At 36.7% G+C, this 18,959-nt stretch overlaps 1 protein-coding gene and 1 long non-coding RNA gene across 2 annotated transcripts in view; one reads left to right on the forward strand and one right to left on the reverse strand.

Moving 5' to 3' along the window:
- Hip1 (Huntingtin interacting protein 1) overlaps positions 1-13,358 on the forward strand; it is a 167,388-nt gene extending 154,030 nt beyond the window's left edge. Inside the window, exon 19 of the mRNA XM_067094293.1 lies at positions 11,360-13,358. Within this exon, the coding sequence (XP_066950394.1) occupies positions 11,360-11,374 (15 nt within the window). The 3' untranslated portion in view covers positions 11,375-13,358. The remainder of the gene's footprint in view (positions 1-11,359) is intronic.
- The window catches only part of LOC136832762 (uncharacterized), a 121,825-nt gene that overhangs the window by 65,162 nt on the left and 37,704 nt on the right, over positions 1-18,959 (reverse strand). The window lies entirely within an intron of this gene.

The raw sequence follows: 18,959 nt of genomic DNA on the forward strand, positions 1-18,959 counted from the left end.
TGTCCAGACCACTTGCCACAGCCCTCCAAGATGTCAGTCTTTCATGTAACAGTTGTGGTCAGATGTATTCTCAAAATACTCTTCCAAGATTAGTAGTATTTTCCATTTTGAGTGATGTGCCATTCACGTACTTTTTACTTAATGTTCGTGATACTGGTGGTTTGTATGGCTACAGTGATTTCTGTGTAAATGGAATTTTAAGATTTAGTTTTTATGGTATATTATCTGTTGGTGTCACCACCCATAACGTGAGGATCATTTCTTGTAGTAACCACTCTTCTGTAGGTTTTGTCTTGCATGCCATGTTTTAGACAAACTTTGCATGGTCACTGTTCTTTGTATTCCATTTTCCTTAGGCTATCTAATCTTTTTCATTTGATACAGCATGTCAGGTTTGGTATTGGCAGTTAGCACTTTTGCCATGGTTTGCATGTATTTGGAACATTTCGTCTTTCTATTGGCTGTATTTTAGTTATTTCTGCCTGGCAGACTAGGGTTTTCTGAATAGCAGTGCCAGGCTGCCTAGGTTTTACTGGATATCAACTATGTGCACCAAGTTCTTCTTCTATAGTAAGACTTTCTCTGAAGTTTCTTTGCAGTGCATCTATTGTCCCCTTGATACAGCTGTTTTTACCAGCTATTGATACTAATTATTTTTATTTTCTTCTTAACTGACTTCTCATTTTTATTTTCTTCCCAAGTGAGTCTAAATTTATCTTTTTCTTGCCGTAGGTTTTACATTTCAAAAGACGTTGTTGAAAGATTAAAATAATTTTGGTTTCATGTACAACTTGGAGGGTAAGGTTAGATGGCATGGTGCCTCACTCACAGACTATGAGGATCTGAAGATTGGGTTGAGGAGAAAGTTTCATGTTGAACTTGATCATGTTGGAGTGATGGTCTTTTAGACTGAAGGTCAGTGGTAAATGCAGAAGGGGTTTCCACTTTATATATATACTACATTTGATGATAATGTTCCTCCTTTGGGAAAGCCCCTTTGAAGGGTGGGAGGTAATCCTGGACAAACCATATATTCCCTTAATATGATGATAATCTTTTTATCCAAGATGATGGAGGCAGTGGCACATGGAAAGCAAGGTTATTAGTATAAGATATAGGTATTTAACAAAAAGTGAAAAAGAAAAGATGATAGCAACTGAATACATTTTTTATGACACTTGATAGAGAATATCTTTTTCACGTATGGAAAATAATTTTAACTGTTTGCCCAATGAAAATATACACCTTTGAAAATATGAAGACAGACAAGTAGTTGGCTGAAATAACAAGAACGTCAGATTAAATAATACATGTTATGCATGGACAAATACAGTAATTAAATTTTACATTGTCATCACAATGACTCTTGAACATTCAAAATGTCTCTGGACCCCATATATCACAAAACATTATTTGTTTAATTATTGTACTGCCAATAATTTGCTATATTACCTCAAATTCAGAAAGATGATGAATTTCCCCAAAAATGAACTGATATGGACTATATCTTTGATACAAAAAAATTTATATCCTTGTGATAATTGAAATTTGTGAATGTCTCGAGTTGTCAAGATTAAACTAAGTTGGCAAAACAAAACTACCATTAAAATTTATATTGTTGCTCAAAATATGGATGTAAATATTGTAGTAAACATGGACAACTGAGAAAAATAATCTCCATTAAGAAATAACGTGCTATTTGGTCTTTCTACTTTCTAACTTGCATGTTTGTAGAACAGAATCTGTTTTGAGATTATTAAACTTGTGTTATTATTCATGTTACAGGATGCAACTGCAACTAAAAAACTGATTCCCCCCCCTCATAAAAAAGAGTGGGGTAGTTCTATAGTTGTTTCTCTTGTTTTTGTAAAGTGAGGTGGGATCCAAATCCAAATACAGTTGTACCTGAAGTTCATAACCACTGAGGATGTTAGGTATTCTGTACATAAAAACTGTCATATTTCTAGTCTAATATGATCTTCATAAATATTTAGCAAATCATGCATTGCCAGTAGGGACATTGATACTTACTGGTATGTACTTTGGGACATATAGATTGGAAAAAGGGGTTCTGAAGAATTGTGTTTATAGCAGCACCTATTTGTCTTTGCCATTCATGGAACTACCAATCAGTGGCGTGTTAATTCAAATATGGATACCTTTGCTATTCTATATCAAGCCCCAAATTTGCATCATGCTCAGTGTGTTCTTAACAGTGATGTAATGAAGATAAATACTTAGGTTTTGATTGATTCATTGATTATGAAATTTAGGTCTTGAAGACCAAGCGCCGGAGCCCATCAGGATTATTCAGCACCATAATGAAGGTGAAATATATAAATTAATGATATGATTGATAATGAATAGGTGAATGATGGCATACTAGTAAAAGTCAGTGTTAAAATATGAACGTAAAAAATGAAGAATGATATTAGATGGAACCAACAAAAAATAAGTATAAAACTTTTATACTCAAAATATATACTTAGTTTAAGAATAAATATGACTAAAATCTTTATTAAATATACTGAAATCATATCTCATTCAAATAACCAGATTCTTTCAGATAACCCATAAGGTTATCTACCTCAACGTCATCATTTAAAATTTCTAAAATAGTCTTCCCAGTTAGCCAGTACTTTGCCCTAAGGCGATTAAATTTAGGTCATTGCGCCAGCATGTGCTCACCGGATAGCTGACCACCACAGTGAGCACAAATGGGGGGTACTGGCTCCCTCTAAAATATAGCGATGAGTGAAGCGGGTGTGGCCAATCCTAAGCCATGTTAGGATGATCTCAGATTATCTATTTACAATCAAAACCTGAACTCCAAAAATCAATACTTTTTCTAATGTTTCTGTACTTCCTATTTGTGGATAAAATGGGGCCAGTCCATCTCTGCTGCCATTTTGTACGAATGTATCGTCTGATAACTGGATGCATATCCAAATGTGGCACCTTATTAGTTAAGAAATCACTTCTTGCAGCATCCTTTGCTTTACTATCAGCCAGTTCATTCCCTTCTAGACCAGTGTGCCCAGGAATCCAACGAAACGTTACTGATTTGTGGCAAACAGAAAGATAAAAAAGCCATTGTTAAGCCTTTTGAATTAAGGGATGGGTAGGGATAGGGTTAAACTTCTTTAGTCACTATATATTACTGTGGATTTAAATTTATCAGATGCAAGATTTAAAGCATCAGCTATGGCTGTTGTCTTTAGCAATTTGGTTTGTTAAGACAAAACATATTTTAGGTACAGTGCCCAACCATTTTTCCCTCTCTGTACAGTGATAGGATTGATTCACTGGTGCTGCCTTTACCTTTTCTTGTGATGTTTCTTTTCTGTTTAGCAAGGTAGCTTCTCTTTTTGATTTGTTTGTGCACTATTTTGGATTGTGTTTAATTTGCAAGAAAGCATCTTTCCCCTCTTCTTTTAGATTTGTAATGCCTTACAGGCCACTTCTTCCACATTTTCTTTTAGGGACTCATGAGTCCTTAGATTGCACAATTTGGAGACAATTCTTTCTATACAGCCAAGGTATGGAATCTATCTTTCCTTCAGTTCTTATAACTCCTCCAATTCATATAACCCTCTGTCCTTCATACAACAGATAAGTTGCATCTCTCATGTGAAGTTATTGTTACAGTTTAGTTTAGTGAGACAGTAATATTTAACTTCTGGACTTATAAAGCCCACTTTTATAGAGCCCACCCAGAATTAATTGATGAAAGTGAAAGGAGGAAAGCAGTGCAGCTTGGCTGAAGGGTACTGCAAAGGATGTTTAGTTTGTTACAGAGTTCCACACAATGTACTGGAACACTGCAAGTTGTACCTTTACAGGCTTTGCAGTTTTTAGTTTCTTTTGGCATTGGATTTCCTGTCCCAGTTGCCTATGCATGAAGAAAAAAAAAAAACTAACACCTTGTAACTAAATGTCTTAAATTTTTCATTAATTTAGGTAATTTAGGCATGCATAATCAAACTGCGTTTTTTTCCATGGTACGAAAATTACTGTTATAAAAATAACTTGTTCATATGCGGAACAAACCTATGTCTTAACATGAGGATAAATCTTCTAGCGCCAGCTGGAATTGGGTACAGAAAAGACATAAAATTGTAGTACAAGGTATTGGTGGCAACAGGGTTCGGCTACTTGGGTGAGAGGAGGAACCAACTGACATACCTTGACCCAAGAATGCCATGACGCATTAGTTTCTTCCTTACTGCCTTACTAGAAGGATGTGTTGCTGCCCATCCTTCCAGAAGCAAGTGTTATTCTGCCTGTGTTTCCTCTTTGGTTTGCATTTTGTGTTATGAAACAGTGCTATTCTGTATGCTTGTGCATTAGTGCTTTTATTGTGTTTTTGTGTTGTATTTGATAATGCAAACACATAACTCAAGCATCTGGGCTTCTCTAGGCCCTCCAGGAGTACCAACCTTGCATGGCCTATTTTCCCATTTCATGTCCTCTTGCGTTCCCGTGTCGTCCGCCTCGACAGTTGCCAACTGCTGCTCTCCCCTAAGCTGTACCAGGAGCTTCAGTTCCTGTGTTGCCACATTAGCTTTTGGTGTGCCCTAACCAGTGTTTTGAGTCAGTGACTGCAGCGGCTAATTCCGCTCACGTTCCCAGCTTGTCTACATTGACAGTTCCCAGTTCAGTGGCTCTTCTCGCCCCTCTACGTAGACCTTTCTGTTCTGGATATGTTGGCAGTGTACCCCTCTCAGAGTTTTGGACCCTCTACTGCGGTGGTGACTTCTACTCTTGCTCTGTCTTCTGATGCTCTTGTGAAGGCAGTGGTTGACAGAGCTGACATCGTTTCTCGAGAGAAGTACACCCGTGTTGTGAAGCAGCATCGCAGGTCTCCGTCTCCGTCTTCTCCCTCATTGTCTTCCTCCTCCTCTTCTTTGTCTTCTTCTGTCCGGGCCTCCCCTTTAGACGTTGGAGGATTAAAGACTTTGTCACTGCTCCTCGCTTACGAAGACCTAGAACCACCTCTATATCTTCTCCATCTTCGTCCAGCCACGACCGTGGGTCTCCTGCTCCCACTCGCGGCCATTTCGCTGATGAGGGTGTGTCATGTCCAGCTGCTTCTTGTCCATCAATAGATCACTCCAAGCAGAGATTGGCAATCAGAAAATCTACAGCAATGTCTTCCTCCGATCCCCCTGTTCGAGCTCGTAGGAAAGATGACGAGGCTCCTGTCAAGAAATCCTGTGGAGTGAAGGCTTCGGAAGTTTAGCTGATTCCTTCTGGGTCCTGCAATCCTGTGATGGAAGTAAGAGATTCTGCATGGCTGCGGACATGTTTCCAGCCTAGGTCATTGTTGCCTTGTCGCTTTCTTTGTTCAGAATCTCCTGCAAGAAATTGTGTGTCCTGCTGTAGCTCGCATGTCCGTGACTTTAGTGTCCGTCATTCCAAAACTTCTCCTTCACCGTGGCAGAGGATGACCTTCAACATCCCTGGTACAATCTGAAAGTTTACGCCTTCCCTCCCTTTCGTCTGATCCGTCAAGTCTTAAGCAGAGTAATGTCTTCCTGGAATCTCAGAATGACCCTTGTAACTCTACGGTGGCCTCACGCAGAATGGTTCCCCAATCTGCTAGCCCTTCTGTCAGCAGTTCCCAGAGAGATCCTTCTTTGGCACAACTTCACATAGAGAGGTATCACCAGTCGGTAGGGTCGCTATCCAGTATCTCCTGTGAGTGAGAGGGTTTTTTTCACAAAGCAGCGACAGAGATGTCTGGCTACCTCAGAAGATCTTCCTCAGCTGTGTACCAGGGGAAATGGGCCGTCTACTCTGATTGGTGTCGTTGAAGGATTCTCTCTCCAGTCGGAACTTCTGTTCAGCAAATAGCAGATTTCCAAGTTTTCCTCTGAAGGGAGAAACGTCTTTCTGTAACTGCCATCAAAGGCTATAGGGCTGCTTTGGGTTTGGTTCTACCCCTAAAAGATGTAGACCTGTTTTCCTCTTGGGAAATCTCGGTGCTTCTAAAAAGCTTTGAGCAGTCTTGTTCTCCTGCAGAACTTAACTCCTAGTTGGGGCCTGACTCTAGTATACTAGGCAGTCTCACTTGAGCCCCATATGAACCGTTACGACAATCATCTGACAGAGACTTGACCCTTAAAACAGTTTCTTGCTGGCTCTAGCTTTATCGAAGAGAGTAGGCAAACTCCATGGTCTCTCCTCTAATGTTAAACACTTGAGGGGTTGGGGGACTACAGTCAGTCCCCGGTTATTGGCAGGGTTCCGTTTCTGAGGGTGTGATGAGAACCGAAAATCGCCGATTTCGGCGCTTTTTTTGACGATTTTCAGGGGTTATCGGCGCCAAAAAGCGCCTATTTTCGGTTATCGGCGCCTCTGTCAGGTATGTATCAGCGCCAGTACCCAATTATCGGTGCTGATAAGCGGAAATCGGCAATTTTCGGCGCCAAAAATTGCCAATTTTCGTCACTAGTCAAGCCCCATAAAACCGAATCGCTGTTAACTGAGCCCGCCATTAACCGGGGACTGCCTGTATAGTCTTTGAATTTGTCTTGGAATTCGTAGTTAAGACTCAAAATCTCCCAGTTCATGATGACAGATTTGAATCCTTTTCCATTCCTTCCTTAGGAGATTTTCTTGACAACAACCCAGACGAATTACTATGTTCTGTTAGGACACTGCATGATTATCTGAAAAGGACTCGTCACCTTAGGCGGAGGTGTCGAAGACTTTTTATAAGCACAGGCCGGAACAAGAAAGAAGTGTCCAAGAATACCATCTCCTGGTTACTTCAGGTTATTAGTCATGCTCATAGCTCTTCTACAACCTCTAATTATAACACACTGCATGCTAAGCACATGATATTTGGGGTTTAGGCTCTTCGTTAGCTTTTAAGAAGAATGTATCTGTTCATAGGATTTTGAAGGCTGGTACATGGCTTCGTCAAGCCACCTTCACATCCTTCTATCTAAGGGACATTGCCCACAGGTCCTTGGACATTTTTTCCTTTGGCCTGGTGGTGGCAACTCAACAAATTGTGTAGCCCCTCCAGTGCCCCTAAGATGATGGTATGAAAGTGAGAGTGAATGAGATGACTGGTCTTTTTCCTTTCTCTTTTCCCCTTCTTCTCTACTGGTGGGCAGTAGCAAGATTGATCCATCATGAGCTGGGACTGGTTAGACAGGTGAGTGAGTGGTCTTTCTGTTTGAGAAAAGTTTTTTAATACACTAATTTTTCCTTGCAGAAGCTAGTCCCTCCTCTCTCTAACAAGGGGAGAGAGGAATGATAACAAACAAAATGGTGGCTGACGTAAGTTTTGTTGTCTTAAGATTGATTGATCGATTATGAAATTTAGGTCTTGAAGACCAAGCGCTGGAACCCATCAGGATTATTCAGCACTGTAATGAAGGTGAAATATATAAATTGATGATATGATTGATATGAATAGGTGAATGATGACATACTAGTAAAATTCAGTGTTAAAATATGAATGTAAAAAATGAAGAATATTGGATAGAACCAGCAAAAAATAAATATACTGTTTATTAAACTTTTATATCCAAAATATATTATACTTAGTATATAAAATAAATGACTAAAATCTTTATTAAATATACCAAGATCATATCTCATTAAAATAGCCACATTCTTTCAGATAACCCATAAGGTTATCTACCTCAACGTGATCATTTAAAATTTCTAAAATAGTTTTCCCAGTTAGTAATTACTTTGCCCTAAGGTGATTAAATTTAGGACTGTGCACCAGCATGTGCTCAACGGATAGCTGGCCGCCGCAGTGAACATAAACTGGGGCACTGGTTCCCTCTAGCTATGAGTGAAGCGGGTATGGCCAATCCTAAGCCGTGTTAGGATGATCTTAAATCTTCTGTTACGATTAAAACCCGAACTCCAAAAATCAATACTTTTTCTAATGTTTCTGTACTTCCTATTTTTGGATAAAATGGGGGAAGCCCATCTCTGCTGCCATTTTGTATGAATGTATCATCAGATAACTGGACGCATATCCAAATGTGGCACCTTATTAGTTGAGAAATCACATCTTGCGGCATCCTTTGCTTTACTTTCAGCCAGTTTGTTCCCTTCTAGACCAGTGCCCAGGAATCCAACAAAACATTACTGATTTGTGGCGAACAGAAATATAAAAAGCCATTCTTAAGCCTTTTGAATTAAGGGATGGGTAGGGTTAAACTTCTTTATGGCTTCTAAAACACCCCTTTAGTCACTATATATTACTGGAAAGGACGTATGCGTACCCTCTCATTTTCAAATATGGCATGAGAAGATACTGCAGAGTCTACAAAGGTTAAAATGATCATGTTGGCAATAGCTGCCTTTTTCGCTCTCCAAACTGAAATGGGACTCATTTTTAGAATTTCTTCTTTGATCTTGTCATAAAGGTCTTTATCAAATAGTACTCCTCTTCCATAACCAAAGCTTAAGTGGGGCTTTATCTTCATAATCATTTCATCATTTTTTATGTCCAACAAGGTCAGCATATATGCTTGGGTTGTGGATTTGGCATGAATAAGAACGGTGTTCTTCCCAAAACAAGAAATATCACTGCTCTTTATTCCTCCCACCTTTTTCTGAAGAAACCTGCAAAATTTATAATTTTCCTCCTTGGCTGAAGCTACTACCCACATAGAAGGTTTAGGAGTCCTTATTTCTGCATTCTGGTTTCTCTGGTTTATCCTGAGCCCATTTAGATGGCACATTTATGTCCATGTCTTTGGGAACTTTGTCTGTTAAGGCTTCTCGTACTGTAGCTTGACCTGTTTGTATGGCACTTATAATACTACTAGCCTTTAGAGCCTCATCATGGCTACTAAAGGTAACCCACACTTCCCATTTAGATTCAATATCAAAGTTCATCCTGATTTCTACAACAGTTCCAAATGATTTCAGAGCTGTCAGGATCATTTCATAATCACAACAGATTCATTCTCAAATTTTTCACACAACTTTGATGAAGATTTCTTAGAGAAGTCCGTGTCCTTGCTTGAAGTCATCATCAATGAAGCATGGCTAGAGGGTCCAGGGGAGGGGAAGTCATCAACATTTGGAGAAATTTCAATCCCCAAGGTAGGGTGCAGAGGTCATCATCTGTGCCAGAACAGCACCATCAGAGGGTCCAGGGGTACCCAGATCCTTATAAATGCTAGACATAAAGATTTGAGAGGGGTAAAAAAAAAAAAAATAATAATAAACCTGAAAAAAAAAGATATCATCAACCTTTCGTGGCGATTATTCTTCCACCAATGGCACAAGTGAGAAGTGACTCCCAAATGTCCGCGTCCCTACCCCACCTCACGGGGGATAGCACAGCACGATTATAGTAGCCCAAGTGTAAGCCAAACCTGCTTGCTAGGACCAAAGATATTACGAGAATACTATCATCCCCACTCTAATTGTATTAAGGGCAAACCGGATAGAATGCTGATAGTCCTATCCCCAGAACTGGACCCCCCTGGAATCCATGGTCCACCCATAAAGAATAGTTCCGCCTGATATCTCTCAGGTCCAAACATTATCGGGCAGCTCATGGTCCTACCACAGTTCCCACTATTTGGCTTCGGATATAAACCCAGTCCCAGTAGTGATATCTTTTCCTGTTTATCAGGTCCAATAAATTTTAGCAAAAGTGGAAAATTCCACAAAAATTAATTCAAAGAAATATATAATGGTCTATGGGACTCTTGGACTCAAACCCGGGAACAAATTCCTGGGGTTCAAGAGCCCCCTCACCACATCAAGGTGGTCCCAAATCGAGGGGGTGTTGTCTTAAGAGACATAGCTCTTTAACTTCCATTTATCCATTGTTCCTACACAAATGCATATTACTGTAGTCCAGTAGTCTGACCGTTTGATAACCTTTATTAGACTTGTCAGAGGCATTCGTCTCTTTTCTCCGCTCTTCTTAACTGAGAAATGAGACCAGGTGTGCTGAACTTGCCGACCTCTTGCCACCCCTCAATGGATTCCCTGGGTTGGAAGAAACTTATTACATCACAGTGTTCTTGGGTGAAGGTAGGTCAGTTGTTTCCTCCTCTCTCACCTGAATAGCTGAACCCTGTTACCACCAATATCTTGTACTACATTTTTTTTTTTTTACCGGTTTTCAGCTGGTGCTAGAAGATTTATCCTCACATTAAGACTACAGGTTTGTTAGCTAAGAAAAATACAATTAAAAATTTGTCATTTTATTACCTACATGGTTCTTCTCATGTAAGGTTATTTTTTTAACTTACATTTTGAACAATTTTGTTTTAAGATTTTATTCTGCCCTCCAATGTTTTTAGTTTTCTGTAAAGAAAACTATTGAGATGGCTTTGTCTGTCTTTCGACACTTTTTCTGTCTGCCCTCAGATCTTAAAAACTACTGAGACTAGAATGCTGCAAATTGGTATGTTGATTATCCACCTTTCAATCGTCAAAGATACCTGTAGCCCTCTAGCCTCAGTAGTTTTTATTTTATTTAAGGTTAAATTTAACCATAATCGTGCATCTAGCACCACAGTCCACCACAGCATACTGAGAGTTTTATACAACATTATACACTTTATAGAAAACTCGATTGCGTTCAAGAAACTTTGGCTCATTTTTTACTTGTTTTCTTTCTTACTTGTTTTCTTTCAAGTCCACTGTGTGTCAGCTAAAAGTCAGTGATGTGTCACTGTTGATACACATCATATGTTTGACATCACTGTTTGGGTCACTTGTGTAAGAATTTTCTGTCTTATCCTTATCCTTTCCAATAGTTCCCATAATCTTGACTCTTACATGCATTTTTTAGTTTGGTCTGTAGCATTTAGTAGAAAAATGAGCCATATTGTTGTCTCTTGATAGATTATGCACAAAGCTTTGGAGAATCAGGTAATGCTTGGGTATGTTTTTGGGAAGAGTCTTCTGAGTTGATTTCAATTGTAATTTTTCAATGTGTGGTAAATCACTGTCATCATTTCTTGGCCCTCAGGTGTTTCCGGGTATGTGCTTACCCTGTGGAAATTTAACTACTGTATATCTCTGTATATTTTTTTTATGTAGGAGGATGGGTTTAGTTGAAATAATTGCAGTTACTGCATCATAATCAGAAGATTAAGGGTTGGATTTCTTTCATCACATGAAATCAACTGAAGGAAAAATATGCTTTTTATGTATTGTTGTTGCAAAAATTCTTCTTAGGTTTTAATATTTTAATAGATGACTGTGTTGGGTTGCATAGCTCGTCAATTTTTTGTATTTAGACAGTTTCAATCTTGATTATATTATTATGGATTATATATATATACTGTATATGTATATATACAATTTAGGTTTGTGAGCATATCTTAAATAATTTTTTTATTCTTTACAGGATATTCCGAAATAGCTATGATGAACAAAAGCTATCATATTTTCTCTTCTTCCGTGTGGGTGAGGTATATAACAGGATTATCACTGCATTGCAGTCACGTTGCAGAAAAAGTATTTGTAATCCTTGTTCCCACATACTTACCAGATAAGTTTTTGTGACATTAAATTTTTTTTGTAATTTAAAAGTAGTGTAGTATTTATAAATTTGGTTGTTCAGTATCAGTACATTATCATTCCATGGCAGTTAGCATTAGCAGTTCAAAATTCAAAGAGAAATGTTCATTTCTTTATTTTTACATGTATTATTTTGATAACATGGAAAGGACACTTGGGTTGATGTGTGATGGTTTATTATGGAAACTGAAGACATTCAGTCTGTCACTTTTGTGTGTTCAGTCATTATAGTACAGTTGTTTGATATCTGGCCATTTAGTTACTTATAGATTCCAGACAAGATCTGTTAATTCTGTTAAATTTTGCAGTCTTCAGATAAAGACTGCTATGACTGTCACCATAGCCTTGTTGAATTCATGAGTTTGACACTTTGTTTATTTTTGTAGTTGGAATATGTTCCTATACTTATACAAACCTATTTATTTTGTAGTGGCCTTAATTTGATGATCATGACAATCAGTAGACCATTCAAATCATAGTAACATGTTAGCACCAGATATGCCATTAAAGGTAATGCTGATGGAGTCATCTCCTAAAGGGACCTCACTAGTTTGCAGCTGAAGTCATTTTTGTATTTGTATACAGTAATGAGTTCTGTGTTGCAGTATTGATTTTTTCTCCAATTTCAGCTGTTTAATCACTGCAAAAACTGAAATGACACCTTGTATAGAAACTAAACTGTTATGTAGAAAATGAAATGAGGAAACATAGCCTGATGATTGGAAATTGGAATTCAAAATAGAGGCAAGAAAGGTTTATGTTGATGGGGTCTTGTCAGGTGAATTTTCAGTAAATTGACGGTTGCTACAAGAGAATGCTATTTCACTTTTGCTTTCTCATAAAGTTTATAATGAAAAAAGTGGTCAGAGTCAGAAAAGAAGAATTACATTAAAATAACTGAAGAAACTAAACTGGCCTGAATATACAGATGATTCTGTAGTATCAGCAAAACATCACAAGATTTACAAAGCTTCCCTATAGTAGATATGTCTAGAGAGATGGGATTCAAAATAAATCTAAGAAAAACAGAAGTAATGACATAGTATGTACCAAGGGATGGGATGCAATAACATTTAGATTGAGAAAAGAATAGTGTTGAATATTTTAGATATTTAAGAAAATTAATAGCCAGTGCAGGTTCTTTAAAATTGGAATTTAGTGAAAGTGGAGTTCATTTTATTTTTTAATCACTTGTGTAACTGGTTTACTTGGTCACGTGTATGAATATGTGTGCTGTGTTATATTTTTCAGTCATTTATGCTTATTCTTAAACAGTTGGTGTGTGTGCGTTATTTGTTGGATTTTATTAATTTTTATTCCAACCCTTAGTGCTGAAGTTTGTGTGGTTCCAAAGAGGTAACAAATTTAATGTTTACAACAGTTTTTTATATTTGTGCATATTACGTAGGCCTCAGAATCAGATGGCTATCAGGAAGGAACAGATAAGATTTGCCTTTTCTTGTGGTGTAAATTTGGTGCAGGATTCTTACAGTCAAGCCTCTGCATGTTTTTGTTATTCTGTCGGTGTGTTCTAAAACTGGAGACAACATCATTACATTATGACTCTCACTTCCAGAAGTATGACTTAAGTTGACTATGAACTAGCACAACTTTTTTATATCCCTTTATTTCAAAGTGTTATGTCAGTTTCTAATTATCATGGTTATTGATTCTTTTTATATGCGTATGGAATGCATCTTGATCTAATGGATCTTGGAAGCAAATGGCTGGCCACTGAAGTGAAGTGTGACTTGATTGATTGAGTATGAAATTTAGGTCTTGAAGACCAAATGCCAGAACCCATCAGGATTATTCAGCGCTGTAATGAAGGTGAAATATATAAATTAATGATATGATCGATAATGAATAGGCTCTTAATTGTTGCATTGGTTTGATTTGATATTGTTAACTGGTGTCCTCATTCATTTTAGTGTTACCACTCCAGGTCAGCTTACTTGGGACTTATAGCCCACCAAATTAGGTAAGTGAAGTAGAGTAACTGCATTGGGTTAGCATTTCATAGTGTTCATTACAGTACCAGTTTTAAAATTACTAAGGTGGTATGAGATCTGACTTTTTCTTTTTTGATGGGATCATTGAAATTGCAGCTTCTCTGTTTGACAGAAAAAGGTGTGTGAAAATGGCCATTTGGTCAGATAAGACTTTTTTGTACCAACTTTGACTTACATTTGCAACTACTGTGTCCTTGTGTAATTCTACCTTCAAAGAGACTTTATCAGCAGTCATAATAATTATAGTGACAGAGATAGGTGAGGTATTGATTTATTAATTAGCTTTGATGAGCCTACACTAGCAATTGCTGTGTGGTTGTGCATTATGGTTCTCTTGTCATCATAGCCAGGGACTGTACAGACCAACATAGCTAGTGGTAATTGACACTGACTATAACTGCCATAGATATCGTTATTTAATTTATTATTGCATCTATGTTGAAGATTGCCATTATTAACTAGCTGTTCACCAACTGGTATTTCTTAATCTTACAGCATATTATTAATTCAGCTTTACTTCTAATGGGTAGGCTAACCAAAAATACAATTTTAACATCAGTAAAACTGGGTTTTATGTTCCATCTTATGACATATTTCACCCTCCCTTAAAAAAATGCAAAAATAATTGTGTTAACAAGCTTGTGTCACTGATGGGAAGCCAAGCATCAGAGGAGTGAGGCTTATAGCTAAGGCATCTTGGTGAGCTCCAGTAGCTGAGGTCCACTTAACAAAAACTAACAACATTATTTATACAAGAATACAACACAAATCATACAATGTAAAATCAGATTTCTAGCAGACTTCCTGAATATGTAAGATCATGGCTAGGTTCATAGTTGTAGATTAACAAGCCTCAGAACATTTCAGTATGCCCTCCCCCCAACAAACAATCTACCCTTTGTGTGTGTTTGCTCTCACTTAACTGTCTCATTTACAGTAGTAGTAAAACATCAACCGTTTGACTATTTTGCACATATTACAATATTTGTCCACCAATAATGAATGCTACAGTGTTAGATGCAATTAACTTTGGAATACAGGCACAATTACTTTAGCTGAATGAGTGGACAGCAGTGGAGCTTATGGAGATTTGGTTTTTCTCTCTGTGTTGTTAGCCATTACTGTTGGAAGTTATCATAGCTTAACAGTTGATACCAAAAATGCAGTGAGTTATCATTCGCTGTTATATCAGATTTTGTTGTCCTGTACCATAATTGTACCTGTAAAATAGTTTATACTATTTTATTTACCACGTTTGCTAGCAAATTGTACGCACTTTTTTATTTTTAAATGTATAAAAAACTGCCGTGTCCGATGCGGCCGTATTACGGATGGGAGATTGAGTGCCCCAGGCTAGGCTAGGCCTGGCCTACAGCAAGCGTACTGGGTAGGCACAAAAATTGTTGCTAATAATAAAACATTGAAAAACAAGCCTAATTATTACAGTAAATTTTCTTGCTAATAATAAAATATTGAAAACAAGTAGATTATCAGTCTGTTATCACACTTACAAAAAATTGTTTACGATACGTCGGCATTTAGCTTGTCAGCCGTTTGCAATGAGTGGATGTAAACAGACTAATAGCATGGTAACACATAAATATTGTTTATTTATGATATTTCATTTAGTTTCTTTTAAAGGTGTGTAAAGTTACACATGATTTCATACTTATTCTAGTATACTCTCACAGTATTTTATTTCATCCACAGAATCATACATTTTGCAGTACAAAATCACTTTAAAAATATTAAAATTATCCTCCAATAAATGTATGCTGAAACATGCTAAAATTTTTCCACAAAATATCCTTGTAAAATAGAGGTGCGTCTTATGCGAGGGTGTGTCTTATAAGCCGGCAAATAAATACAGGTGCGTCTTATGTGAGGGTGTGTCTTATAAGCCGGCAAATAAATACTGTATATTTTGTACTCAGTAAATGAACATTGATACATTGAATTTCCAATACTTAATAGCTTCTACTAAGTCATGAAATATACAATATTATGCCCAAGTAAAGTATGTCAGGAATCATGATAGAAATTTAATCATTCATTCATTTCAGATCATCTTTGTACATTCTGCTTATAGATGCATGATTTGTATTTTTGAATAATTCTTACATAAACAGGCAGTCCCCAGTTATCGCGATTTGGTTTTGCTGCGCTTGTCTAGTGACGAAAATCTGTGATTTTCAGCGCCGATATGTACCTAACAGAAGCACTGATTTCCGGTTATCGGCAATTTTTGCTTATTGTCACGCTATCGGAATGGAAACCCCGCCGATAACTGGCAACTGCCTGTACTGTACTAGCATTTGAATTAAGTTAAAACTACAGTATTGCACTTCAAAATTCATCCTTATGGAAAGCAAACAAAATTTTCTTAGGAACGTGTATTCTTCTGTAAAGTAAACGTACTATTCTTTATGGAGAACAGATTCTCTGCATGGAGTTTGTTCAGATGAATTATGCTAGGTTAATATCTAGCATATCTGGCATTTATAAACTTCATAAGTAAATGTTTACAATGGCATTCATAAACTTCATAAGTAAATGTTTACAATAAAATGTCTGAATACAAAAAAGTTTACAGTATAAGGCTTGTGAAAAAAGAACTTTAGTAATTTCATAAATAATAGGAGTAGCCAACAATACATGCAGCCCATCCTAAATGCTGTATCTCCATGGGTTGTTTTATCTTTATGGTGCGCTATGCTAGTTAATTTAGGCTTCAAGGTCTGTCTTAAAAGCAAGTGTGCAAATATGGTAATTTTATTGATATCGATTGCATATGTCAACTGACTTATATTTTAATAACACTATCATTAACAGTGATCAATTAATGCTGACCTTGACTGGACTTAAGACTAAAAACCAAACCTGATTAACAGTGAAATGACTGGGCTGATAGCATTGTTTTGCGGAGTTGCACAAGTAACACAGCATGCCAAATGCTAGAGCACTTGTGCAACACAACCATGAATTGTGTTTGTATTTATGAAGTGCTTGTTATTGTTAAGTTACTTTTCAAGTGTGGGATTAGCTTCACATATGCCTATGATAGTAAGCAGTCCCTGGTTATTGGCAATTGTCTAGCGACGAAAATCTGTGATTTTCAGCCCTGATATACGTCAATTTCTGCTTATTAGCACCGATGGTCACGTATTGGCGCCAATACATACCTAACAGAGGCGCCGATAAGCGAAATCTGCGATTTTTGGTGCCAATTTTCGCTTATCATCACGCCGTCAGAACGAAACCTTGCCAGTAACTGGGGACTACCTGCATTCATATATCGTAATCTTATTGACCCAGCAGGTTATGTCATTTACTTAGACTATAGCACCCCTCTCCAGTCAGACCAGTCTCATGAGTCCATTTCCTGCCGACTGTACTCTACTGTATCTGGCTCATGTATTTGATTTCCAGTGTGCTGTTATGGCTTTGCAATGCAAGCAGGCATACTTTTTTTATAAGGTAGGAATGTCTTTAAAAGTTTGAAAAGTTTCACTGTTCCCTAATGTGAGTCCCATTTTACTCCTCACTATGGGAAGCGTATGTTGCACGAACAATATCTAGTGAGCGAGAGTTCAGGGGTTCTTTACACTTGGTAACAATCAGCTATTACTTTGGTTTGGATGATCTGCTGAAAGATTAAAACTGTTAAAATAAACATTGGCATGTTGGAAGAAAATGAACATAATTTTAAAATTTACCTTTGAAAATTTGATTAGTTTCAAGTTTTAATAAAATCACTTTTTAGAATCCCAAAATTTGATTAGTTTCAAGTTTTAATAAAATCACTTTTTAGAATCCCAAGGATATGAGTTAAAAAATATTTAAAACAACTAAACTAATGTGTGTTAATCATAAAGATATGATATTAAACCTAAAATTGATCATTCTTTGTACATGAAATTAGAAATGTTTGAGCTATTAATTGGGTATCATGTTTCTCATGGATGTTAATTATTTTATTATGCATTGAAAGACTTTTTGTTGCCCATTTACAGAGTAGGTTATTATGTTTAATTGGAAAGCAGTTTCGGCATTTGGTTTTTAAATAATGTCTAAAGTATTTGGCTAAATAATTGTAACTCATGGCTTCAGGTTATTGTTCACTTTGTTATAACTGTAATAACTTTAGTCTGTCTTTGATGTGTTCAAGATGAAGGAAATTTGGACAGTTTTAGCAGCTGATGGAAATTTGCCATTATACAGCTGTAAAACACCATGAACCAGCCTGGATTTGGCTTTTAGGGGAACTTGATGAAAAATTCTCTACATTAAATAAGAGCGTCTGTATGTATAAGAGAGTCGCTTTTCTTTAATCCTTTTTGTACTTCTTGTTTTTTTACCTTTCTCCAAATGAGTAATTATAATTTTATTGTATGTAGTATATACAACAAAATTTCAGCAAGTCAGGTCCTCTACCTAGTATTATTTATTAATATAGTAAAATTTCTTGGCAGAAATTACAAAGGTTCAGTTTGGCTACCCATGAAGTCACTCCTTTCTGTCATACTATAAAATTGATGACTGCTGTCTTATTCAAGAGAAATCTAAAATTTATGATTTATTACAGCATGTATTTCCCTGTATTGACAGTCGTATCTTGAGCTCATTCCTCCTTTATTTATAGTTTGAAAATTTTCACTCAAACATTTGTTTTATTGTGCTGTCTTTCTGTAACAAAGACATGAGAGTTTGAATATACTGTGGTTTAAAATATTGGTTGTTCTTGAACTGTGATCCAGTTTACTGTACATGTCCTTGATTGTCATATTGTATTCACAAAGTTTGCTGCACTTGGTTGAATGAAAATTAATGGTAGTTGAGGATTTATATATACAGTACAAGATTCTTGTGAAGAATAAAACATAAATGGTTTTGGTTAAATTAGTTATAGGGAATGTATGGTCTGTTATATTTTTAAAATTTCCCAACTTTTGGTGTTCTGAAGTAAGTTTTCCATTCACTGCAAAGAATATGGTAGCAGATCCTGTAATAATTTTTGCTTGGCCATGCACTCCAACAGTAACTGTCATACATGTTTGTGTGATGGAAGCTGTAATGTTCACTCTAACTTTAAGCTGTACATTTTGCAAAGAGTTGTTATAAAATTTTATAAAATTTTATTTTAGACCTTAGCTATTTCCAAGACTAACCTAACTACATACGAATAGTTATATAATCTCTTGTCATCTGGAAACTCCAAAATATTTAGATCTGTTATATACATGTATATACAAAATGAATTAACGTTAGTATTAACATATTAAATTTGGACGTGTATGTACTCATAAAAAAAATCACCTATTTTTTCTGTTGTCATTTTCAATACTGTATATTGAAGTATGAATTTTGAAAGCTTTAATCTATCAAGTAAGATTAAATTTTCTTTCTTTTCTCCCT

Source organism: Macrobrachium rosenbergii, chromosome 50 (genome assembly GCF_040412425.1).
Source record: "Macrobrachium rosenbergii isolate ZJJX-2024 chromosome 50, ASM4041242v1, whole genome shotgun sequence".
Taxonomy (NCBI): domain Eukaryota; kingdom Metazoa; phylum Arthropoda; class Malacostraca; order Decapoda; family Palaemonidae; genus Macrobrachium; species Macrobrachium rosenbergii.